This window comes from Protopterus annectens, chromosome 8.part0 (assembly GCF_019279795.1).
Source record: "Protopterus annectens isolate FY-2018-M chromosome 8.part0, PAN1.0, whole genome shotgun sequence".
NCBI lineage: Eukaryota > Metazoa > Chordata > Ceratodontiformes > Protopteridae > Protopterus > Protopterus annectens.
Genome location: NC_056741.1, coordinates 213,832,971 through 213,860,221, shown reverse-complemented (window position 1 = coordinate 213,860,221; position 27,251 = coordinate 213,832,971). Strand labels below are relative to the sequence as shown.

Here is a 27,251-nt window from a genome sequence, read left to right as displayed (position 1 = left end):
TTAAAGTTCATGAAATTAGTATTGTTTCAATCTTTGATGTCAGCAGAAGTGCTCTTCACAGCACTCACAATGTGACCAGTAATGACTCCTTCTGTAATTCGTACAGAGTTACATGTATCGGTAACATATCTAAATACGAATGTATATATTTTTTATAAGACCTGTTGCTCCTACTACTACTGGAACTGTCTGGGTAACTTTCTTCCACACTGATGTCATTTCTGCCTGCAAATCCTATTATTTTATGACTTTGTGTCTCTCTGTATGCAAGACACTGTAGTCACTGGGTGTAGCGACTTCAATGATCAATGCTACTTTTGTCTTCTTTTCATGGACCACTGTATCTGGTTTTCTCGCATCTCTCTTTTGAACTGTTGGTAATGGATGAACCCATGTGATATAGACTTCATAATTTTCTATGATGCTTTGTGGCTCAGGTTTCCATTGTTTTTCAGCTACTTCAGTATTATAATGTTTGCACATTCTCCAGTGCAACAGTCTTGCCACATTATTATGCCTTTCAATATACAGTCCTTCTGTCATTAGTATGTCTCAACCAGCAACAAGGTGTACAATGGTTTCCAATTCTGTTTTACAAAACCTACATTTGTCTGTTTCCCCTACATGTTCAATGGACTTTATAAACCAATGTGTACACAGTCCACTATCTTGGGCTGCCAATATTAACCTTTCATCTTTTGGTTTGACTTTGCCTCTCCTTAACATTCCTGTGCTCGATCTTAACATGAGGTTGTTCCAGGAGTTTTCTATGCTTGCACCTATATTTATGCATTTTCCACATTTCTTGCCTTCTCATTTGATCCTTCACTTTATATTCTTTCTTTTGTTTTTTGGTACATTCAGTTGCTGCCTGATTTTTATCTACTTCTGGTTTGATTTCCATTCCCGCTTGATGCTGATATGCTTCTGCTTGACTAAGAATGAAAGTCATCTTAGAATCATTCTCCACGTGTTTCAAAACTACCACTATGTTTGGGTCTTGTGAGGTCAGCAAATATGTACACAGTCCCGCGATTGCAGATCTACACATGTAATCAATTTCAAGGAGGCCCATACCTTTTTTGGAATGGGGAATGATTTTTAAAAATCATTTGATAAGCAAGAAGCATCCTTCTTGTTTTCCTGTCTAATCTATCCCAGACCTTTTGGAGCCAGTCAATCACTCCAAAACTGTAGGTTAGGACAGGAAGAGCAAATTGGTTTATAGCTTGAACTTTGTTCCTAGATGTCAACACTGTTTTCAGGGCTAAATATTCCTTACTGAGTTTTATTTCCATTTTTTTCATGTTTCATTGTCGATCCTTCATCAATTCCCAAATATTTATACACTCCTTGCTCAAGTTTTTTTTATATCAAATTCTTGTCCCAAACTAATGCTTTCTTGGTCCTGCAGCTTTCCTGCTTTAAAGGTTGCTTTTGCACATTTATCAAGACCAAATGACATTCTTATATCATCTGAAAAAGTTTTGACTACTTGCAGTTGTACTTTCAGTTTCTCATTTGATGAGCTATACAATTTTAAATCATCGACAAAGAGAAGATGAGAAGTCTTTTACACTTTGTTGCTTTCTGGGAGCCAAATTATAACCATGACCTAATCTGTTAAGCAGACAGCTTAATGGGTTAAGGGTAAGGCAAAAGAGCAGTGGTGACCAAGATTCATCCTGGAATATCCCCCTTTGGATTTTTATTCCTGGAATAATAATTTGTCCTTTATCATGGTTTAACTGTAAAGTGGTTTGCCACTGTTTCATGATCACTGTGATGTAGTTTATCAGTGTAGGGTGTATCTTATACATTTTTAAGCATTCTTTTATCCATGAATGTTGGATAGTGTCAAATGCTTTTTTGTAGTCTATCCATGCCATACTTAGATTTCCCCCTTTTAGTAGTTCTCCACTATGACTTTAACAACAAATGATCCTTTGTTCCATCTGATTTCTTTCATTACCCTTTTTTTTATTGCCATAACTGAGTTTTATTCTAAATGACTATAAACTCCATCAGCATTAATTCCAGTGTATAGCTTATATGTCGTTAGAAGGCAAGTTATTGGTCCATAGTTTTTAGGGTAGTTTGCAGGTTCACTGTTAAGTAGGAGCATTGTTCTTCCTGTTGTTAGCCAGGCTGGTGTCTGTTCAGGGTGCGCATTTAGATGGTTCTTACTCTTGGCTAAATCTTTGTGCAAAGATGTTAATACTTTTAGCCTGAAGTTAGGTACTGCATATGGGGCTGTGGTTTTCTGATTAGAGCCTTTTCTTAACTTTGTTTCAACCTCTCTGGCCGTTACTTCATCCCATTTCATATCCTGTACATTTGAACTTCTTACTCTTTCTTTTACTTCTTCTATCAATTTAGCATCTTTGTTATGCTCTGTGAAGGCTGCCAAGCCAGCTAGCTGGACATTTGTAAATAATTCTATGTCATTTGTGAATATTAACATGATTTGTAAGCTTGTCTTACAAAAGTAAGAAACCTATATGTCATGTGGATATTAAACTACTGGTGCAGAAGTGTGTGTTTAACTGTATGTTATGTACAGAGCTTCAAGAATGTAACCACAGTGTACCCTATTGGAAAAGAACAGAGTTAACTTGCAAACTCTAAGAAAGTAAGTGAAGAGTTTAATGATGGTGTTTATCTCAGCTAGGAGTCAGAATATTTACAGCTAGAAGTGTTTTCTATTGCCTGGAAACATAAATAATTACAGGTTTCAAATGTAAAAGTATTTAACTGTTTTACAACTTCCAGTTCTATGCAAACTTCTGAGAGTATTTTTGACACAGAGGTGCTAAATTTTAAATTTCTGTTAGCCTGTGAACTGAAGGCAGAGGTTAAAGAATGATACAATCTGAGATAACCCAGCAGTAATGTTTGACAGTAATTTAAGAACTATCTCAGAGAGTGAGTCTGTGCATTTTGTATTTGTCTTTGGAGCTGAAAACATCCTCACCAGCAGCACTACTTTTGCCTTGCTAATAGTAAGTACTAGATTACAGTGATCTCTCTTAGAGATAGATAGGAATACACTAAGATTCATTTAGATGTTTTCTGTATTTATTTGAGACTGTCCTGCAATGTTGTTTTAAAATATTTCCTGTGATTCTGAACTCTGTTGTCACTATGCTGAGTTATTAAGTATTGTCTTGTTCTTTTATTATTTATTATTAAATCTATTTAATCTTTTTAATTGTGGCTGGTTTGTTTAGAGAAATTTAAGCTCTTAAATTACTTGCATATGCATTTGGTGACACTTTATAGGCCACTCCTAAACAGTCTTAATCTTGGTCACACTTACCATTTGGATAACAGTAACATTACACAGTAGAACTGGTCACCCTTTGGTAAGGGCCTTACAGTAGCTGATAAATAGTGGTTGGTGGCAGCTGGTACTACCTTATAGTCTGGGCAGAAGGGAGCATAGCTAGTGCACCTGTGCCAGCCTTCCCCAGGAATGTCTGTGTGTTTGTATATAAATCAGATCTCAAGGTGTGTGTGTGTGTGTGTGTGTGTGTGTGTGTGTGTGTGTGTGTGTGTGTGTGTGTGTGTGTGTGTGTGTGTGTGTGTGTGTGTGTGTGTGTGTGTGTGTGTGTGTGAGAGCTACTTGGGCAGGGACACGATGCACTGGTTGAACAGAGAGGGTGCTGGAGTTTTTGGCTTGACCACTCGGCTGAGGTCTTAACCCTATAGCTGTGCTAGTGGGGAGTCTTACTGGGGATCTGGAAAGAGTGGGAGAAACCAGCCCCAGACTGACTGTGATCTCTGTGTACTCTTAAGGGTAATTGTACTTGACTGTGGGTGTAGTTATTATCCTCCCAATGTGCACGTCCCTCACTGGTGCTAGTGGTGAGGATTGAGGCTCCTTGACTACTGGGCCAGTGCAGGGGCATCACATGCTCCACAGGATCTTCATAAATATTTCTCAAAAATATATCTATTTCTTCTTTTTTTGGTGGTCTTTCAATTCCTTTTACCTTGTTTCCCAATTCTCTATAAAACTTTTTTGGGTCATCAGTAAATTGCATATTTTGTACTTTTGCTTTATATTTATCAGTGTATCTTCTACGTTTTTCTGCCTGTGCTGATATTTTTAGTTTATTATTTGCGATAGTGCATGATAAATCTTGTGCATTGCTTTTATTTTGTCTTTCTGAGTATTTTAGTTGATCTGTTCCGTCACCTATACTCTTCTAACAGTGACACTTCTTGTCTTAATTAATTAATTTATTTTATTTTACATTTGTTGACCAGGATAGTCTGACTGGATACATGTCCATTTTCAGCGGAGGCCCGGGTAGAAAAGCTCCAAACTTACAAACAGATAAAGACAAGCAAGTTACAGTATATGCATATATTGTATTAACAATCAAGTTGCAGTCTCACATTTCAAGCCTATGAAGAATACAGTTTATATTCCGAAATATATACAAATATGTTACAGTTTCTCTTATCAAACCTATAGGTGCAGCTTATATACAGTGTATCTGCAAAGATGTTACAGTTTCTCTTTTCAAACCTTTTAATGTAAGAGGTTAGTCACTGTGAATAAAAGATTGCAGGGATATGGAAGTAGATGAGGCTTTAGTCAAGGTTAGAGCAAGGACATAACCAGTGAGTTTTAAAATACTGGGTTATACATTTTTTTTAACTGATTAAGGGAGGGGTTTAGAGTAAGGTCAGATGGGAGCAAATTCCAGGTTTTGCCTACTGAATTTGCAAACAAAGATTCTCCAGATAGGTTGTTAGCTTTAACAAATTGAACCAAAAATTTTGTAGTGGAATGAGGTGGCCTAGAGTTTTTGTAGGGATGGATAATGTTTTTAAGGGAGGATGCTTTTTCTGTATGGTTAATAACCTTGAATGCTACAGTAAGTTGATTATATTGAATTAGCATGGGGAGTTCTAGCCATGCTAAGAGGTTTAGGTTTTGACAATGGTGTGTCCTGTAGAGAGTTCTTGTGGAAAACCTGGCAATTTGATTGTAGCAGCTAGAGAGTTTGCTGAGATCAGTTTTGTTCGAGTTAGTGAGTATTGGTGAGAGAGTTGAAAGCAGATGGGTATGGGAAATGGCAGTCCTAGCTAGAGGGGTGAGAAAAGGTTTGTTTTTGTATGGGGAGCCAAGTTTTTTTATTAACAGTTGTAATAGTTTGGTTTATGTGCATATCATATTTGACGTTGTTATTATAACACCCAGGAGTTTGGTATACATATCTGGTGAGATTATGGTCCCATTGTTAGATGTTATAGTAAACGAAGGTTGAGAGGATTTGTGAGTAGGGGAGAAGAGCAATATTTTATTAGGGTTTAATATCAGCTGTTGATTAGGGATCCAGTTTTCCACTGTATTAAAGGTTTTCTGGGTTAAACTAAGGAGATCTGTAGGGGTAGAGGCTGAGCAAATCAGGGAGGAGTCATCGGCATATTGTATACAAGTTGCATCTGAGATTACAATGTGGAGGTTACTGATAAAGAGGGAGAAAAGAAGAGGACCTAATATGGAGCCTTGAGGGACACCAACAGTAACGGGGAGAAGGGTGGAGAGTTTGTCCTGCCAAAGGACAGCCTGCTGTCTTCCACTAAGACAAGACTGAAACCATTGTATGGCATGGTTGTTTAGGTATATTTTATTTAGGGTAAGTAAGATTAGCTGGTGGTTAACCATGTTGAAGGCCTTGGAAAGATCGAGAAACAGGGAAGAAGATAGTTTGTTGTTGTTACGGTTGGAATTTATGAAATTAGAAAAGGAGAGGAGGGCTAGGTTGGTACTGTGCTGTGGTTTATATCCATGCTAGGAGTTGGCCAGAAGATTATGTTGAATAAGGTAGTGTAGGAGTTGTTTATGGATACACTTTTGCATCATTTTAGCCAGAGGAGAAAGGATAGCTATTGGTCTATAGTTTTATAGTTTGACTGCTCAATTGAGCTGCCTCCTTTGTGGGGTGCTATGACATGTGATATTTTCCAGATAGAGGGGATAGAGGCTTCAGTTATGGTTCTGTTTATCAAAATAGAGACAGGGTATGCTATAACATCAGTAGCTTTTTGCAGGTAGTCTGCAGGTAGGAGGTCAGCTGAAAGGGTGGTTGGTTTGAGTTTTTTTAATTAGGGCTCTAATGAGTGAAGTCGGAATTTTTTGGAAGATAAAGGATAGAATGTCCCTGGGTTTAGGATTTTCAGCGTTAGGGCAAGTGGGTTTAAGTTTGCTAGCAAGGGCCTGGATGGTTTCTGTAAAGAAACTGTTGAAGGTGTTGACAATGCACTCTGGCGATTTTTGGGATGGAGTTGTAGATTGCCCTGGGTGGAGGAGTTTGTTAACACCTGCCCAGAACCTCTGTGGCTTGTTGTGGTGTTTCTGCTGTAGATGGCAGAAATTGTTTTTTTTGTCTAGTAATATGTTTTTTTTGTTTCATTCCTATATTGTTGAAATTTGAGTTGATCTTGTGGGGCTTTAGAGGAGCGCCAGGTGTTCCAGGCATTATTTCTTTGGATGATCTTTAGTTCAATTGCTTTCTTTAGTTTAATTGCTTTATAGTTTTCTCTGTTTGATATTTCCATGATGGCATTCGATTTCTCCCCATCCTTTCCCTTACTACCTTGTGTTCTTGTAATAGGACTTCATCTGTTATTAATTTGTCTGCACAGTAATGCATCCTATTTACTTCTGTTATATCTAATGAATCTCTATGGACAGTCCTAATTACTGTGTTCAATTGTTTTATCAAACTTCTAACTTTTTGGGTTTTATTTACCTTCTGCAGTCTATTTCTTTCATTGATCTCACTATATCTATTCATTTCTATTAAAATCAAGCAATTCTTCTCTTAGATCATTTTCTTCTAAACCGAAGACACATTCTTTGCTCGCCATTTCCTGCGAGCATTCTATAAAAAGTTCCAGAGCTTTTCCTGTACCAAATTCTCTTCAGTTTCACCCTGTGTCATCCGTTACTCTTTCATATGGGAACTCAATGGCCTATCACTCCACAACACTGACTCTTGTCAGAGTTGCCACAGTTTCCTGTTCTTTCCCTTGCTGTACAGCTCCAACTGAACCTTGGTTCTTTGTACTCTGGAAGGCTCCAAAATATCTTCATATGTCAACTGATTAAATGCTTCCTGCTCCACTGGTTTCTCCTTAATTTGGGTGTCCATTGCTCTCTATTGTGTTGTTATCCAAGTTAAATTTTCCACATGAAATATTTCGCTTTGCAGGTAATCCATAACCTCTGTTTCTATTCCTTTAACTTCTCCATTACTAATACTCTTTTCTACTTTTTCTCTTTGTTTTCTTATTTTTTGTATTGTAAAATTCTCCATATCTGGATGCCGTTGCCTGTATTTCCCCTCAAATATCTGTGGTGCTGCTCTTTCTGCATTTATTACTTTTGCTTTCTCCTTTGCATAAACATTGCACCATGTTAAATCTCTTTTTCTTCCCCATACCCATGTTTCTTCTTCAGATGTCTCCTGCTCCTCTTGTTTCTCCTTACTTTGGGGGGACTAGTTGTTCCATCATGCTGTGATATGACCTGTGTTAGACTTTCTGCACTGAATCCTTCACTTCGCAAAAATTCTATAACTTCAATTTCTATTTAACTTCTACTTGACTAATCTTCTGTTCTACATTTCCACTTTGTCATCTTATTTTTTTATTGTGAAAATTTCCATATCTGGATGCCTTTGCCTACATTTTTCTTTGAATATCTTTGGAGCTGCCTTTTTTGTGTTAACTTGGCTTTCTCCTTTGCATAAATATTGCATCATAACATATTTCTCTTTCTTTCCCATGTCCATATTTCTTTTGTATACCTTTCAAACATATCTAAATTTTGTTCTTTAAATTGTCACATTTCCTTAGTAGCTTCTTTTTCTAAATGGCACAAGGTTTCTTGGTCAATACAGTGTTTTTCATGGATCTGTTGCATTAATGAACACAGACTTTTATTTGAAGTTTCTGATAGTTTTTCTTGTGGAAGTATTTTTCTTTCCTCTGAATTCTCTCTTAATTTTTTCATATATCTCGTCTGGAAATTCTGGCCTTCCTGCATAATAGTAACAATACATAATTTCTTTCTTAACTTCAACAACCCAATCTGTCATCTGTATGGCTCTTTTTTGGCCTATCAGTTTTTGTGATTTTTGTGGACTGCAACTTCCTTCTACAACAAGAGGGGGGGGCATCCTCCCCCTGGGCCTAGACTAGCCCCATTGTTGGAATATTTCCATTTCTTGAGGACTGTACATTGTAATTTTTTCCAGTCCTTGTGCCTGTACACCTACCAGGATTGGGCACTTTTTATTGTGGGACTTGTGCACCCAGTTATCTTCTTTATTTTTTAACTTACTTCTATCCATGTCATATGCTTCATAAAATATAGTCTATATATCAGTGTCGTCTTGGTGATATTCTGTGAAAAACAGGGTCCACCTCATGAAGGCACTCACCAAGATTTGAGGATGAATTCAATTCCAGCAATACTTCTCTCTTTTTGCTGATTTTATCATCTCTCCATTGGACCCCTGGATGGTAATGTAGGTTGACCTATGAACCTTGAAACCTAAGGGACCAGGGATGAAAGGCAATGGTAGGAGCTGGAACTTCAGGCAATGGGGCAGAGGAGGCTGGAAGGATACTTAATTGAATCTGCGTCTGCAAAAAGAAGAGCATCAGCAGGTCCACGCCTGACAGCTTCATGCTCACAACTGACTGGATGGATGACCCAAAGGAAGATGCCACTAAAGGAGGTTTTAGAAGCCCTCTTTCCAGGTGTAGATCTGATTCATGGATCTGAACTGGAGAAGCTTGGATATGGGCAGAGAGGATGAAGATTCCAGGGAAAACTCTGATGGTATAACTATCAAAAAAGGAGTATGCAACTTACCCAAGGCAGACGAGTACTTAGCTAAAAAGGATTGGGGATGCTGAGGGCAGGAGACTTGGGCCTCTCTGACACTGGCCATCCAGGAGATTGGGGCCAAATAGACATAGTTGGGCCCTATTTTTTCAGAGTCTGATGTGCCAAAGGCTGGTGAACTTTCAACTCCTGCTGATCTTCAGCTAACAAGGGAGACCACTTGCGGACCCCTTGATCCTTGAATTGGGACTTAGGGTTCTTGTACCCAGGATATCTCCATTTCCTCTTCCCAGACTTTTTATGGGAAGAAGGGGAAGATGTCTTCACACTGCAGATGGAGGGAGTATCTCTTTAATCATCAACTTGGTGCAATGCTCACTGAGAGCTTGGGTCCCAAAGGCAGCACATGCCGAACAATCCATTTCCAAGTGGGCAATGTCTAAACAACAGATGCAGCGGTCATGGGCATCTTGTGGTATTGCAAGCCACACATTTTTTTGATGCTTTTCTCCTTTTCCTTCTCCATTCTACAAAAAGACAACAATACACCAGAAACTATAACCATAAAGAATACAGCAACCTAGGTATCTAACAACCTACAACCAAAGTAAAAATGCTAACACATTAATAAAGAATTCTCACACACTACACAAACTACAGCTTTTGTTTTTTCTTTTTTGAAGTAAGGAGATAAGGGCATAAATATCCAGACAGAGAAACAGGGGGAGAATAAAACACTTGAAGACTAACCAAACAAAACTAACACCTATACCCAGAAAACACTACCAACAAACTTCTAACTAGACTAGAGGATATTGATGCCAGTTAAAAATGCAGATGAAGGATACAATGAGCTGAGCTCACAGACCACAATGCACCCTCTAAGGTGGCAAATGAGAACTGAAGAGAGAAGATGAGAGCACAGTACTATGGGTAGAGGAGGCAGAGCTACAGGCTGAAGCCTCTAAAATGGCTAGCTTCGAATATGAGTCGAATTCAATAACCCACAGTTTGAAGCCAGTCAGAAAAGACAACATCAGATTAGATTTTATACATTATTGTAAAATGTCTACTCCCTCATTATCAAGATCAGACACTATATAAGCAAGTATTGTCTGGCAATCTTGCATTATTCTTTTGTACATTTAGTAATTCCTTTCCTGAGAAAAGTAGGAGCAAAATCTTATGTATATCTTAGTGTAAGGGGTTGAAATTGCAAGCACGCTTTTTCAGATCTTCATGTTACAGTGCTTTATTATTTTTCAAATGCAATTCAAAATGGCCACAATATCTAGTAAAAGAAAAGTGTAATTTTTATTTAAATGTGTGCCACACCATTTACACTCAGTGCTATCAGGAAGGGGTACATTTTTATATTTTAAGAAACATGTCTCAGTCCTAAATATATGTAATATATCAGCAGTTTTATGGCAATTACCGATGCAATCTACACATGGCTGTGCTGTCATTCTCTATTTTTACATGATTGACAAAGGCTGCCTTAATTTCCTTTCAGTGCATTTTCTTTTGTTAAGAAGCTGCCAAAGGACTATTGCAATCACAATACCTTGAAGGCGATCTCCAGCCCTCCACAGTCTGCCATGTTCTCTTGTAATGTTAGACTGCCATTGACTGCCACTCCTTGAAGGGTATACTGGTTGTACTGAGTGATCATGCATTCTATCTTTTCCCTCACTGGCATTGTTTCACAGTCATGACACATGTTTCCTGTATCCACTGGAAAAAAAGAAAAGAAAAATATATCCAGTGTGGAAAAAAAGAAAAAAAAAAACATGGATGTTATCTTGCATTAAGTACATTTCCGAATTGTGGCCGTAGTGCACTCTTTCTAAGACTGAATTTTCCTCTAAAGTTACAAGAAATTCAAGGAATAACACACATAAATTGCATATAGCACCTAGCTGAAACATGCAGCATTTCTGGTAGAGAATACTTACAGAGTATAAGCTAATAAACAGACTAAGATAAGATGGTATTTATGTCATGAAACAGCGTAAAATAAAGGAAAGGAAATAAAACGAATTCTAGATATCAGAGCATTATATTCTTACTTTATTATCATATTCTTTGTCACACTGTTTTATCTGCATGTCTGCATGCACCCACGATCCAAACTAGTATTATGTCTTCCTCCACAAAGGACACTATGCTATAATAACAGTATTTCTAGGGCTTAGGACGGATGCTAAAATATGTCAGCAGATACGCCATCACTGGGGATCAAATTTTAGACCTGAATGAGATCATTATATAATTTATCTGCAAGCATTTGTCAAAGTCAATTCCACTTTTCAGCACAATATGTAATCTGCTACTGTTTTTGTGAGATATTTTATAGTCACATAAAAACATTCTGGCATGAATGTTAGGAAATGTATCTAACATGGCCGAAGTGCTGTGAAAGAAATATGCTCGCTTAGTTGTTTCGAAAACGGTAATAACTGCCAAACCATAAGTCTGTATTCTTAATAATTAGTGTGTCCTTTGAATTTTAGAACTTTGGCAGTTTAAAATATTTTGGTCCCACGTTTGCTACATGCTGCTTTTATAATCATATCCAAAGAAAAAGGGTACAAATGTGAGTATGTTGTACTCTAAATGTGTAATTAAAAATACTTGCATTCTCACTTGCAAAAAAATATAATTTAGTTTAAACCTAAAGAACAACCCGAATGAGATTCATAGGATAGGGTGAAGAAACTTTAATGTTCTAAACTTCAAGAAAAGATAGTGAAAAAAGGCAAACACTTCAATGCTATAATCATATATTTAAGTACACACTACACCAGTAGAAATTTCCAGTGCATTTCCGACATATTTATTTTATGTTCATTTCTTATCATCAAAGTAGCATGGAAAATATAAGCTCTTGGACTTGAAGCATGCTCTAATCTAGGACTTTGGATCTTGGTCCTTCACTGCTCTAAACAGTCTATACATATTGTATCTACCTTTGCAATGTTAGGACCATAGGAACACTACTAGGAAAGAGATTTGAAGACCATAAGATGCCTATAGCCAAATACAACTTTAAGCAGACACTTGAAAATTCTTGCCACTTTTTAGAACACTTAAGAGTGATCACCTCCCAAATCGAGCAGGACCACAAATTATAATCTTGTACATTTGTGATTAGTGATAAGAGTACTTTGTTTGACCTACAGTCATATTTTTTCCCACAGGCTGCAAATATATTGTATTATGATTGTATCCCTCCAGTGAGGTTTGTTTATTTGATGGCATAGACTCAGGACCTTAGTGCAGGATTTTGCAGAATCACAGGTTTTTGAAGAAAGAGGTAAATTAGGATAGGATCTTTCAAGGTTTGAAAAAACATAGGTTGCCTTAGAGCAACCAGTAGGGTAGTGAGTATAAGAACAAGCATGCAAATATTTTGGGATAATTGAAGGATTTAAGGCCTTTCATTTTCTTAGTTAAAATCTTTGGGGTTTTTCCAGTTGAGAAATATTGTTTGGCTTTGCACATACCAAAAGAGTTCTATTTTTGAGGTCTCATATGATGATGTTGCTCTGAAGAGGAGTATCATTTATAACATATGAGTTGGATCTGCTTTTCTACTGCATACTACTGTGCTGTACTTTTTTCATTTAGTTTGAAAAAGTTTTTGTTACATCAGGTATGTACATATTACAGTACTTTTGGAATCTATAAGGGACATATCGTGCCAAGAACTGGATAACCTGCCAGCTTCCAAAGCTGTAGGGCTCCTTCCACTTGCCCTAACCACTGAAGGGCTCAAGGATAGTGGTATAAAGTCAGTAATTAGGGCAGGGCATCAAGCTCTCAGATCTTTCTTGTCTCCGAAAAAGGGAGGTACAGAAGACCGTGTCTGTATCTAGAATATTTCTATAGTCCACTCCCTTCCAAAAAGCCAGAGAAGTATCCAAAGGCCTTGTAGAGTGGGTCATGACTTTGCATGAAAATTTCTTATTATGGAGAGAATAACAAAAAGCTATAAAATGAGACAACCATTTAGAAATTGCCTGCTTTGACAATTATTGGACCCTTTTTGTTACTTGCATATGAAATAAATAGTTAGAATTCATGAAGGTTTTTGCCCTGTCAGTGTAGTACCCAGGTTGCCTGTGGACATCCTGAGTGTGCAGAATTATTTCTCCTTTGTTTTTAGGTTCTGGAAAGAAAACAGGGAGAGGAATAGCTTTGCTCACTGTAAGCTCTGAAACCACTTTAGGTATAAAGGAAGGACTGGATCTTAAAGTTACCCTGTGCTGGTGAAAGATGAGATAGGGTTGAACCACCATAAACACTTGCAACTCAGATTCCTCTCTTGCAGAAGTCAGAGTGATTAATAACACTGTAACTTCAAATCAACCTCGTCAGCAGGTTCAAAAGGAAAAGTCTAAGTTTCTCCAGTAAAAAATTAAGATCCCAGGCAGGAGTCACCTGTCTTATAGATGAATGCATATATGTAACACCCCTTTCAAAAATGGTTTAGCTTGAGGTAGAGTAGAAAGGGGGATCCATGGTCAGAGAAGCAAAGATGGCTGAAAGGTGAATCTTGATAAAAATTTATATAGGCCAATGGAGAATAACCCATATAAATACTGCAGAACAAGATGTATGAGACTTGAAAGAATCTTGGTTCTAGCTATGGCACCAATTAGAACACATTTTACACTTAGCCATTATTTTCTGGTATCAGGTTTCTTTGCCTTCTTTATTTAATACCTGTTGCATGTTTCCAGAAAAACGCTCCCTAGAATGCTTTAGAATTCTATCATCCAGACAGTGCACAGAAGAAATTAAAGGTTGGGGTATATAAAAAAACTCCTGTCTTGATCTGTGTAACTCCACACTGTGAAAAAGCTTCTGGTAATTGTCCTTGGTCATTTTCAAAACATATTGAGAAAGTACTCTTGTTTAAGTAAACCTACCATAACAACAGATGTTGCAATCATCACTGTTGCAGTAGCCCTAGGTATATGGAGTTATATCCTGCCAAGGACACAACAATGGGACAGCTTACAAGGCTTCAGGGCACCTTTCATGTGCCCAAACTGTCAGGTAACTTGAGCTGACTTGACTAACAGACAAGTTTGGGCATCAAGTCCTTCAGAGATTTCCTGCTAACAGAGAGTAAAGTAGGATGAATCCTTAAAGAGCAATATTATGAACAATAAAAAGTAAGTGTCCATGCCCTGGCATAAAAGACACACCAAAAACCAAGGTGGTGGAGTGAGGAAGCAGCTACTGCAGCAGTGATCTTTTAAACATCTACAGTTATGGTAAGTTTACTTACAGAACTGTACTATGTTCATTATATTGATCACTGCTGCAATAGCCTTAGCTGTATGAGTGGATTACCCTAACTTACTACATTTGAAAGGTGGAAGGAAAAGTGTCCAGAAGTCCCTGGTGAATGCTGCTAGCAATGCCTGATCTACACCTACAGAAGGAATCAAGCTTAGAGTACTTTGTAAAAGTATGTACAGAGGACCAAGTAGCATATTCTAGAATACTTCTGAAAGCCACCCTTTCCAAAAAGCCATAGATGAAGCCAAGACCCCGGTAGAGTGGGCCTTGACCCTGCCTGGAATAGTTTTGTTATAGTAGCCTTAGACAACCATTTGGAAATAGCCTATTTTGACACAGGCTGTTCCTTCTTTTTACCTTCACAAGAAATGAAAAACTAATCTGAAGAAATGAAAAACTAATCTGAAGATCTGAAAGACTTAGTTTTGTCAAAAGAGTACCTGAGTTTCCTGCGGACATCCAGAGTATGGAATATCCCTTCTCCCTCATTTTTAGTTTCAGAAAACAAAATGGGGAGATGGATAGTTTGGCTTAAAGTAAACTAGGACACCACTTTAGGCATAAAAAAAGTATTAGTTCTAAAAGAAACCCTGTCCCTATGGAAAATGAGATAGGGTTGACTCACCATAAGAGCTTGCAGCTCAGATACTCATAAGATAATAAGACCATAGGAGTTTACTCGGCTAACAGCCCTGCAGCCTTTTTAAGCCTAGACATTGATGTCCCATTTTTCCTGATTACCAACTCCCATGGGCTAGAATGGCTTTGGTATATGCCTGTGTCTCAGGGTATCTAAAAATGGCCACTCTCCATAATGGCCACATCCATTGGCCCAAAATGCATTTGAATAGGCTTAGGGAGGAGCTCTGTTTCATATGAATGGGGAGTCTGTTCCAGAGAAGGGGTAGTGTTTCAGACATACTCTCCTTATAGCGGTCAGAGCAATCATAGAACTGTTTTCCATGTTAAGAACATCAAGTAAGCCAGGTTAGCTGGTTTAATTAGAGCAAGTATTAGCTTCTCTAACACAAAATTAACATCCAAAGGAGAGGCCACAGGTTTATGTGGAGGCCTCTTGTGCAAAACCCCTTTCAAAAACATTTCAACATGAGCATGCATTGAAAGAGGAGGATCCATGGAAGACATGCTGAAATGGTCAACAACTGAACATTGACAGAAGAATAAGAAAGGCCATATGATAGTAACTTATACAAATGTTGTAAAACCAGGGAACAACCAGCTCTGAATGGGTGCTGGTTATATTGTTAGCACCAACTAGAAAACTTTTTCCATTTGCTAATATATGATTTTCTAGTAGCAGGCTTTCTTGCCTGCATTAGTATCTGCTGCATGTCCTCAGTAAACAGGTGCCTAAAAGGAATTAAGACCCCAACATTTAGGCAGTCAAACAGTGTTGATTGATGTTGGGGTGTATGAAGCACCCATACTATTGTGTGAGTAGAACCAGTCTATGAGAAAGCTTCTGGTAATTTCACCTGGCCATTTTCAAAAGAAGGGAGAGCCATGGTTGCTTAGGCCAGAAGGGAGTCACCTCAATGATTTAGGGGGATTCCTTCTGAACATTCAGAATTACCATAGATTAGTGGAAAGGGTGGAAAAGCATATAGGAACATTCCTGTCCAAGGAAAAGAAAAGGCATCTGTGTTCCAAGCCTTCTTGCATGAAGTCCTAGAGCAGAATCTTGCCAGTTGAAAGTGGTCCCCTTCAGGAACTCCCCACATACAGATGCAATCTTAGAAAACTCCCTGATCTAGTTTCCATTAGTGAGGGTCTGTCCTAATCCTAATCATCTTATCTGCCACACAAGGTTGTTAAACCCTGCAGTACATTTTTTGGCATGTAGCTTGTTTTAATGCATAGGAATTTTAAATTTAGGGATTGGAAATAGGATTTAATAATCTGGGGGACTGATTAGAGATTTTTACAGTATTCCTTTATAGTAAGTTTATTTTACTATTTTTATAGTTTTTCAGGGTTATTTATTGGACCTAGGTTGTTGCATTGTGAATTTTGTTAATTTTTTAATTGAATTTTAATTGACCATGCAACATGATTGGTGGCTCAATCTGATTTTTGGAGGGAATAGTGTTTATTTACTGAGTTGGTTCATCTGTGTTTGTGCATCTGATGAAGTCCGAGACTTCTTCTTCTTCTTCTTTCAGCTTTTCCCGGTTAGGGGTCACCAAAGCGGATCATCTGTCTGCTCATGATTGGCAGTGGAGTTTTACAGTTGCCAGCCCGGCACCCAACCTTCCACAGAAGGCACATACACACACACACTCACACCTAGGGCCAATTTAGAGTGTCCAATCCACCTACTGCATGTCTTTGGGATGTGGGAGGAAACCGGAGCACCCGGAGAAAACCCACGCGACCACAGGGAGGACATGCAGACTCCAGACAGAAGGCACCCCAGCCGAGAATCGAACCAGAGAACCTCTTGCTATGAGGCCGCAACGCTAATTGCTGTGCCACCATGGCTGCCCCTGATGAAGTCCGAGACTGTAGGATGAAAAATGCGGTGATACAGTTAATGCATTTTGTGGTTTATTTTTATTTTTCTGTGTTTTTCTGCAATAAAGTTTTTGTTGGATTACCAAGTTATCAATAGTTTTCTGCTGCTGGTACTCGGCAGTGCCTTGTGGTTTCTTTTCTGGTTGCAGCAGCATCAGATGTTGTATTTTGTTGACAACTGGGTTTCCTGGTTTGGTCTGTTCTCTAGGCCTAGAGAAAACTCTCTCTAGTGTCTTGAAAGTGGAGTGCCTGTGAAAGTGGAAACCGATGGATCTGACAATGGACCCTCTTGGACTGTCGACTCCCATCATCCCGAAGGCACTCCACTCATGGATGGAGTCAGAACTGAGGTATCTAACACTGAGGCTCTGAGGGGAAGAGATGGCGCTAACAACTTTGATGTAGACTCCAAAACTGTGGACCTGGAGCTGATGCTTCAGCTATGAGAGTCCTCCAGCTCAAAGGTGCTCGGTGCCAACAGATTCAGAAAATCATTAGAGTTGAAGAAGCAAAGATATTTAGATCTGAGGAAGACATCCCCAGGGGATTCAGGGGTTTGGAACAGACTGGAGAAGGAGAAAGCAATGGGGTGTGGCTGGATGGAGGCTCTCAGAACACGATGGGGTTGGAGCCGAAAGAACTCCATATTAATCTGTGTCATAAGGAACTTCCTCATCATCCTATTAACATCTTCCTCAGATTGGCTCCTGGAAGACTGGAGAGACAAGGCTGTTGACAAAGACCTAGAATGTCTTCTGGGTGACAGTGACAGTTCGAGGAAAGGAGATGATAACCTAGAAGAGATACACTCTGAGGTCAGAGGTGGGATGTAGATCCAAGGAAATTTTTCCATCTGAAGCTTTGGATCCGAAGGGGTCAGATCTGACTTTTTCAACAATTTTGCAGGGGGCTCTGATGAAGGAGCCAAAGTAATGTTCAAGGTGGAAGGATGATCAGGAGACCTTTTATGATTCCCCCTGTCCTTAGAAACAGAGTTGCCCTTTTTGTCTGGTTTCTTAGTGGTTTTAGCACCAGCGACCAAAGAAAAAGGCTTAAAGGGTAGAAGACCTCAAAATAAGTTTATTCTTTCTATCAATTAAAGCCCTGGAGTTAAAGCTCACACAAATATCACACTCTGCCTCAAGATGCTTCAGACCCAAACAGTATACACATTCCCTGTGGGCATCAGAATTTGGAAACTTAGGCCCACAGTAAGCACATATTTTGAAGCTGGAGGGCTTAATTGACATTTTGCTAGAAAAATAAAAAAGCAACAATGGTATAATGAAAGTATAATAATAAAGAATAGAAAAAAGGTTGATAGGGATTTTTTTTAAAAGACTACCAATGATGGAATCTGAGAGTACTGTGAAGTATGGAGAGGGAAGAAAGACTACCAACTATGGTATTTAGAGGTACTCAAAGAGTACAAGGAAAAGAAAAGAAAGAAAGAAAGGAAATGGAGTACTAAAGGGCCATTACAGTAGAAAATTTAGGTTAAACTTATAAAAGCTAACCAGGAAGGCACATACAATACAGAAAAAGAAATATAGTTTTTAGCTAAAATAAAAAAATAAAATGAAACTCACGAGACAAACGAATAAGACAAAGCCTAATGCTCGACAGGTCTTAATCCATGTCTGTTTGCAATGGGAGCAAATGAGATCTGGGGTATGTTAGGTTGGTGGGGTATTATGGGTAATAGGGATGAGCTCGAGAGTTCAAGAATCCTATGATCTAGAAGAAGTGGCTGAGTCGGATCCAAGGGTCAGATCCAAACCCAACAGTTGAGGAATGAATGAAAATGGACAACATCACACAGACTGCTTTGGAACAGGGAGGGAGAATAAGAGAAAAAGAGAAAACAAATGCACTGAACCTACAGGGCTAGAATCGTAGTTTATTATGAAAGTTAAACAGATCAGGTAAGAGCTTTCACGACAGCAAGGTCGCTTCATCGGGCAATCATTCCAAACCAAGTACATCATTAAATATTCGTTAGGCAGTCACCTGAAAATTAATGTAATTAAATAAAAAAGTCCTTTATACGGAAGTGCAGAATGCATATAACACAATAATATATTCCATCATAAAAGCATTCATTATAAAACTTTATAAAAAAATGTTCAAGAACATATTAAAATACAATCTATCATTATTATTTATTATTAAAAGGTAGAAAAAATTAATAATTTCTTGTATCTTAGAGGACGTGCCTTCAAGAAAGGTTTAACAGAAGAAGCATTGTTTAACCCTGGAAACTTCTCGGCATTGAGCAGAAGAATCCATTTCTGCTCAGCTTCTTCTATACGATTTTCCAGGTCTCCCCCTCTGATATCTGTGTCTATATCCTGTAATATAAGAAACTTAAAAGTGTGTGTGGTGTCATTTTGTAAAACATGCATTGCTAAGGCATTGTTCTCTTTCTTGTTTTTGATGTCCCTAATGTGTTCAAGCACTCTGTCTTTGAAGTGTCTATTTGTCTTGCCTATATAGTAGGCATGACATTTTTGACAGAAGGAAAAATACACTGAATTGACTGTTCTACAGTCAACATAATGATTCAATCTAAGACTAAAATTTAGCAAAGGATGTGTATAAGAAGAGCTAGTATAAATATATTTACATGTTGTGCAATTCCTGCATAGAAAGGTCCCTACCCTATTGCATTCATATAATTTAGCAGTGGGAGCATTCCTACGACAGAGGTATTGTTTAATAGATTTATTATTTCTAAAATGAAGGTGCATTGCCAATTATGCTCGACAGTTCTGGGACATCATGTAAAATTCTCCAGTTACTCTTAATATCACAAAACTCATTCACTGGAATACTGAAAAACAATTCTAAAATTAGCATTATTAACAACTGGTGGCTAATTCATGGTTTCTGTAACACTCATGTTTCCAAAATATGATTTGCATCTACTCATTCTTTGACTTTATGCTTCATTTATAGCAATGTCTATTCCTCTCTGAATAGCCTTTGTCCAAAAATCCATGATTTAACTGTGTAAGGGCTGCCTGTGCATCTACATCTTCACTATGTAGCCTTAGTACTCTATATATTTGCCCCTTTAACACACTGCGAGGGACATGTCTTGGATGCATGCTGTTTTTATGAAGGAGAGCATTCTTCCTAATGGGTTTCATATAGATGCTACTGGATAATTGATTAAGCTCAGTCTTTCTCAACAGGATATCTAAAAACTCTATTTCATGTATGGAGTATTTGTATGTAAACTTAAGAAACCCTGTGCTACTATGGATATAGTGAACAAAATCATTCAGATCATCTATACTTCCTCTCCATAACATAAAAATAGCGTCCACAAAACAGACGTACCACATGATATGTTCCTTATGTGGATTTATCTCTGATAGTATAGACGTTTGTTCCCAGTGTGCCAGAACCAAGTTGGAGTAGCTATTTACACATGCAGTGCCCACAGCCACGGCAACTTTCTGAAGATAGAAACCTTGTTCAAATACACAGACATTGTTTTCCAAAACAATTTCCAACAGTGTACATATAAGTTTAACCTTGTTATTAGAGAAACAATTTTTAATAAGAAACTCTCTAATAGCATCTATCCCCCAATCATTGTGAATTGTAGTAAAAAGGGATTCAATGTCTAATGTAAAAAATAAATAATCATCGGACACTGCTAGTAACTGAGAATAAAGTCTCTCTAAAAACGTCTTAGTGTCTTTCAAAATCGTTGGACATTGGTCCAATAATGTGTGTAGATTGCTGTCTACAAATATAGATAGAGGTTCTGTGCACCAACATGTGCCAGACACAATGGGTCTCATAGGTGGAACATCTCTATTTTTTGGATTTTAGTTAAACCATATATCCTAGGAACAAGTGGATGCACAACATTAAAGTATCTAAAAAGTTCTTCATTAATAAGATCAGTCATTAATAGGTCAAAAATTAAAAATGAGACCTTTTCCATAACACTATTAGCAATAAACTTAGAAATGGGTTGATATGCATTCTCATCATTAATGAGTAGTCTCATCTGACTTAAATATACATCCTTGTCTAAAATAACAATTCCTCCTCCTTTGTCAGCTGATTTAATTTCTATAGAATGCATATTTTTAAGTTCATTCAGAGCCATAGAATCTTGACTGGACATATTACAAAAACCTGCACTAGTCTCTTCACTGAATAACCATCTAAAATCATTCTCACACATATTGACAAAGGTTTGTACTACAGGATGTACATTAGGTACAAATGTACTTGGCTTCTTAAAGGGAGTCACTCCTTGTATATTCCTCTCAGTGTAAAAAGTTTTCAAAGTTAAATTTCTGGCCAATAGTCTTAAATCTTTTAACATTTCTGCATGATCGGCTCGCTTCGCTGGGACAAAAGAAAGTCCCTTATTCAATAATGTGATTTGTTCTGATGTTAACACAATAGAAGAAATGTTATGAATCAAACCTGTATTCAAAACCGTCTCTTCTTCACTGTTTGTTGTATTCTGTCCATGCTGGGTTGTCGCTGCAGTCTCCCTTTCCTCACCAAACTTCTTGACCTGTTGGTGATAGGTAGGGGTGTCGATAATAAAAAGCCTGCAGTTGCTTGGTTCGCTAAAAAATCCTTAGATGCAATATTATGGCCATTTATAATGTTCGATGGTTTAGTCATGGAAGCACAGTTATATTGCTTCCACTTGTGCTAGCTTCATTTGTAGATGTTTCCGCTAATATACTGGCCATAGATCTTCTTCTTCTTCTTTCAGCTTTTTCCCGGTTAGGGGTCGCCACAGCAGATCACCTGTCTGCTCATGATTGGCAGTGGGGTTTTACTGTGTCAAGTTGCCAGCCCGGCGCCAAACCTTCCACAGAAGGCACACACATGCACACACTCACACCTAGGGCCAATTTAGAGTGTCCAATCCACCTACAGCATGTCTTTGGGATGTGGGAGGAAATTGGAGCACCGGAGAAAACCCATGCGACCACAGGGAGGACATGCAGACTCTGCACCGAAGGAACCCCAGCCAAGAATTGAACCGGAGAACCTCTTGCTGTGAGGCGGCAATGCTAACCGCTGCACCACTGCGGCCGCCCAATATACTGGCCATAGATGATGTTAAAATATTCTCCTTCGGTAAAGAAGTAGCTGCTTTTCGTACTGTAGAAATTGGCATGGTGCTCGCAGCTGTAGAGACACCACCGGAAACAGTGCTGTCTCCTCTAACCATTTTGGTTGGTTGATTCAAATGCTGACTCGCGGTGCCAGTAACCACAGCCCTAGTTTGCTCCTTCGGCAAAGAAAATACGGCCTGATTACGAAAATCATTGAGATCTCTCTGCAACTTTTTCATCTTAGTAAGTTGCAGACTCTTCTCATAGGATAGAATGTTATCTTGCAATAAGTCTATTTTATCATCAATCACATCAGGTGAAAAATTATCATATATAAATTTCTGGGTGGAAATGATATCTTTCATTAAATCCTTTTCCATGGGTGTAAAGAAATCCACAAGGAGATGGATATATTCAGTACTGAATTTAAGATTTAATTGTTGCCATCTCCTTAGCAACTCAGGATATGAGTCACCGTAACTGGGCATGTTTAAAACTCAGGCCCCTCTAGGGATGACTTGATGTTCAAGTGATGCCTGCAGATGTAAGTGTTGCCATTGCAACCATTTATATTTATATAATTTATTTTCCAGCTCCTTATAATGCTGAAAAAATTCCGGTGTTTGTCTATTTCTAGGAGGTTCTGATGAAGTCCCCAAAGGTTCACACTGGGGAAGAAAGCGCTCAACAATTAAAGGGATTGGTTTCTAGTACTATCTGGATCGTTTTATGTGTGGGGCTTATGGTGTTTCTACTGCTCACTATGGCATCTGTGTTGATTTACAACTTGTCCATGATGCCTAGATCTTGCAACAATCAAAGCAAAAGGTCCTGATGGTGTGATAAGAGGTTGTTGCGGTAAAAAGCCAATCGTCAAGTTATGGGAAAGTCTGGATACCTAATAAGTGCAGATGCACTGCCACAATCTTGGTGAACATTCCAGGGGCTGTGGTGAGACCAAATGACAAGGCTCTGAACTGATAATGATTGGTTCCCACATGAAAATGGAGAAATCTCCTTGAATGCTTTTCTATCTTCACATGATAGTATGCATCCTTCAGATCTGTGGAGTACATCCAATCATCCTTTCTCAGTCAGGGCAAAATGGACAGAAGCATGGCCATCTGGAATGTTGTCTGTCTGACATACAGATTCGAATGGCTCAGGTCCAGAATGGGTCTAAGGTCCCTTAATTTCTTGGGTACTGAAAAGAAGCTTGAGTAGATTCTGGACTCTAATTGGTATTATGGGACTAGTTGGATAATTCTTTTTTTCTAGCAGCTTGGAAACCTTTGCTGTTGCAAGTTCCTATTAACTGGGAGGAGCATCAGAAGCTTTTTCTTTCTGACAGGTGGTACAGAAAATGGTATAGAATGACTTCTGATAAATTTTCAACACCCAAGAATCTGAAGTTATGGTGTGACAGGCTTGTGGGTGCAAGACAGATGCCCCTGGCTGCCTCTACAGTGCAGCAGATAGGCAAACCTTCAGGGGTGCTGAAAATGCGTTTTTGGAAAATGGCCCATGAAAACCCTGGTTATGCAGTCTCTACCTCAAGGGTGATGTCCATTACTGTTACCACCTCCTCTGCCCCAAGGTGGTCTGCCTGCAGGAATTTCCAGATAAGAGCTCTGTGACTTCCTGAACCACATCTTTGTCCTAGCCCATTCATACCTGGAGTAGAATCTTTGAGGCATGGAAAAATAAATGCCTATTGCTGAGACAGACTTAACATCCTGTTGATTCCTGGTCAGTGTTTCTTTCACTTTGGGTCCAAAAAGAGTGGATCCATCAAAAGGGGTGTTGAAGAAAGATGTCCTGAAGCATTCCACAAAGTCACAGAAGTACATTTGGGCATGTTGGCAGATGGTGATGCTGGTGCCTGCTTTCCTTGTTGTACCATCAGCTGCATAGTAAAGCAGTTGCATAGCCACAGTGGAGGTAAATTGGAGGGTGGGAAGCTAGGAGTCCACTGTCTTTTGAACATCTGCAGGTCTAACACCAGAAAGAGACTTGGGGAGCTACTTAGTCATATCTTTCTAAAATCTGGTGACATAAGCTAAGTAATTCTGCACTCTGCAAAGGTCATTGACGCATATACCCATTTCCCAAAATGGTCCATAGCCCTAGATTCTCTATTAAGGGCATGAAGGCTGCCAGCCGAGCTAGCTGGAATTTTGTAAATAATTCTATGTCATTTGTGAATAGTAATATGATTTGTATGCTTGTCTTACAAATGTAAGAAAACTGCATGTTAAGTACTGAGCTTCAAAAATGTAACCACACTGTACCCTACTGGAAAAGAGCAGAAATGTGTATAAACTATATGTCTATGCAAATGTATGTTTTGATAGTAAAGACTGACACATACAGAGTTAACTTGCAAACCCTAAAGAAAATAAGATGAAATTGTTTATGACTGTGTTATCTCTCAGTTTCAGCAAGTAGATAGAATGGCTACAGCTAACAGTTCTTTCTATTGTCTGGAAACATAAATAATTACAGGTTTCAAATGTAAAAGTGTTTAATAGTTTTACGACTTCCAGTTCTAGGCAACTTCTGAAAGATAAGTATTTTCCACAGAGAAATTTTTAATTCTGTTGGTATCTGTTTAGCTTGGAAACTAGAGGCAGGTGTCAAATAGTGATGTCATCTAGCTAACCCAGCAGTAATTTGTATTATTAATTTAAGAACTATCTCAGAGAGAAAGCCTGTGCATTTTGTATTTGTTTTTGGATCTTACAACATCCTAATCAGCACTTGGCTTGCTCTGTAAGTAAGTTATTTAGATCATAGTATCTATCAGAGATAGATAGGAATTTAGTAAGATTAGTCTATATGTTTTCTGCATTTATGTGAGACTGTCCTGCAATATTGTTTTAAAATATTTCCTGTGATACCCTGAAGCAGTGGTTCTGTCCTCCATTGAGGCAGAAAAGGTGGCAAATGCTTTGTTAGAGATTTTCACCAGGGTAGGTTTCCCAAAAGGAATACTGACTGACAGAGGTGCCAATTTCATGTCAGACCTGCTGACATGTCTGTGGAAGTACTGAGGGGTGAAACACCTAAAGAACACCCCCTACCATCCCCAGACTAATGGTCTTGTTGAGAGGTTAAACTCTACACTCAAGATCATGCTACGGGTATTTGCAGATCAGTTTAAGAGGGACTAGGACAAATGTTTACTTATGGAGAGGTTCCCCAGGAATCCACAGGTTTTTCACCCTTTGAGTTGTTGTATGGGCATAGGGTGAGGGGACCTCTAGATTTAATTTGAGATGAGTGGAAGGGCGAGTGTGAATCTCACAAGGAGTCTGTTCTGGGATATGTCCTAAACATTAGGACAAGGTTCAGGGAACTCATGGGCTTGGCCCAGGAAAACCTGGCAGAAGCCCAACAGCAGAAAAAGGTCTGGTATGACAGGAATGCTCAAGCTAGAGAGTATGTTATAGGGCAGCAGGTAATGGTTCTCTTTCCTGTCAGATGCAAGAAGCTGCAGGCAGCTTGGGAGGGAAGCTACAAGGTGGTAAGGAAGGTCAGTAATGTTAACTACATGGTAGAACTGCTAGGAAGGATGCAGGGGCACAGATTGTACCATGGAAAGTCTCTCTGTTGATCAGTGGCAGTGAATAACATTGAGCAGTTTCCCTGCCCCCCGTAGGAGTGGTTACTGACTTGAAAATGTAGTTTTATTGTCCGTTTTGGGTCTGTTCCTGCTTCTTTCCAGCCCCTGCTATCAAGCACGCCTTAACATGCTTTAGCGCGGAGTTGCCACTAGAGCAGCATCGGGCAGCGCCGGTTTAACAAGGTTAAACTTTTTCTGGCTCCATCAGGTCTGTTCTTCAATTTTTCCCTTAGAACTGCTCTGTTAGGAACCTAAACAGTTTACACCTTCACTAAAAAGCAGAGCACTTGTTCCTAACAGCTTTTTCTTCTCAAAAAGCTCAGCACTTGTCTTAAAAGCATATCCCTTGTCTTATAAGCATTTTCTTTGCAGGTCAAGCACTCCTATATTATACAAATCCCTCACTTGCAAAACCCCCCAGGAGTGCCCACTTCCCTGCTAAGCCCTCTACTTTTCTGTCTCATACCAACTCATAATTCTTTCTAGCATGTCGAAGGGTCAGATGCTGGCGTCCTCTCCTGCCCAGTTGGTGAATCTGGGAATTCTGAGGCAATGTTACAATTGCCTCATGTACACGGACAACCCTCTCCTCCTCCCACATAACACTAACACTTGCGAGAGATGTAGCTATTTAGCCAAACTGGAGGCTGAGCTCTCTCAACTCAGGACTGGCAAGACCAGGCAGGAGGAGAAGGCAACTACACACACCACAATACAAGTCTCACATAACTCAACCACACCACTGAATCAAACACATAAACACACTAAGACATACTCGGAGGCTCTGAGTAAAAATTTACCTAAACAGCAAAGGCCTCCAAAGCAGACACCCAAGCAAGTGCAAACTCAAGACACCACACAAACAACACATAAAAAACAAAATCAGTGTGCAAAGCAGTCACTGCCCTTAAGGCCAAATACAACACCAAACATACTTGTCATATGTGACTCCATAGTCAGACACACTGATGTCCCACTCACCAGGCTGAACAAGGAGAAGGTCACGGTAAGCTGCCTATCGGGCGCTAGAATCTGCCACATAACACAAGCACTCAGGTCACTCCACGGCAAGTACAAGTATGACACAGTCATTGTCCATGCTGGTGTGAACGACCTGAGACGTACCTCCCTGGACTACATGAAAAGAGACATAGAGGAGCTCTCTGATTATGTAGCCCAGGCAGGTATGACCCTGACCCTGAGCAGTATCCTTCCTTCACCACGAATGATGCCACAATATAGTGACAAGATGATCAGCTTTAACAATTGGCTTAATTTCTGGTGTCATTCAAAGGGGATCCAGTGTCTGTCTGCTTGGGATGACATGCTTGACAAGCCACGCTGCTTCAAGGGACGGCTTGCACCTGTCACCCCTGGGTTTCGGATATTGGCTAAGGCTCTTGCCACCCCCATAGTGCCTTTTTAGGCAAGGCTCAAATTCTAAACCTACCACCCTAGAAAACAAAAACGGAAGAAACTAAGGGTAATGCTGCTCAATGCCAGAAGTTTAAATCTCAAAATGCATGCACTCGAGGCCCTTCTCAGTATGGAGAACATCGATGTCTGTGCTGTGACTGAAACCTGGTTCAAGGCTCCTGAGAGCACCCCGGCACTATCAGGTTTTACCTCATATCATGCGTTCCGGCCCCAAAACCCGGACCATACCACAAAAGGAGGGGGTGTATCCATATTCATCAAGGATACCCACACCTCCAGGTTGGTGGCTAAGCACGAAGCATTGGAAACCATCCAGGTGCAATTAACCATAGGCAAAACTGCTCTACAATTTGTAGCA

General features: G+C 39.2%; 1 protein-coding gene across 2 annotated transcripts in view; it reads right to left on the bottom strand.

The window, feature by feature from the left end:
- Positions 1 to 27,251, bottom strand: part of LOC122808703 (endothelin-converting enzyme 1-like) — a 1,298,251-nt gene that overhangs the window by 153,577 nt on the left and 1,117,423 nt on the right. For both annotated transcript variants that reach the window (XM_044079690.1, XM_044079691.1), the window contains one exon: positions 10,443 to 10,612. In XM_044079690.1, the coding sequence (XP_043935625.1) occupies positions 10,443 to 10,612 (170 nt within the window). The remainder of the gene's footprint in view (positions 1 to 10,442; positions 10,613 to 27,251) is intronic.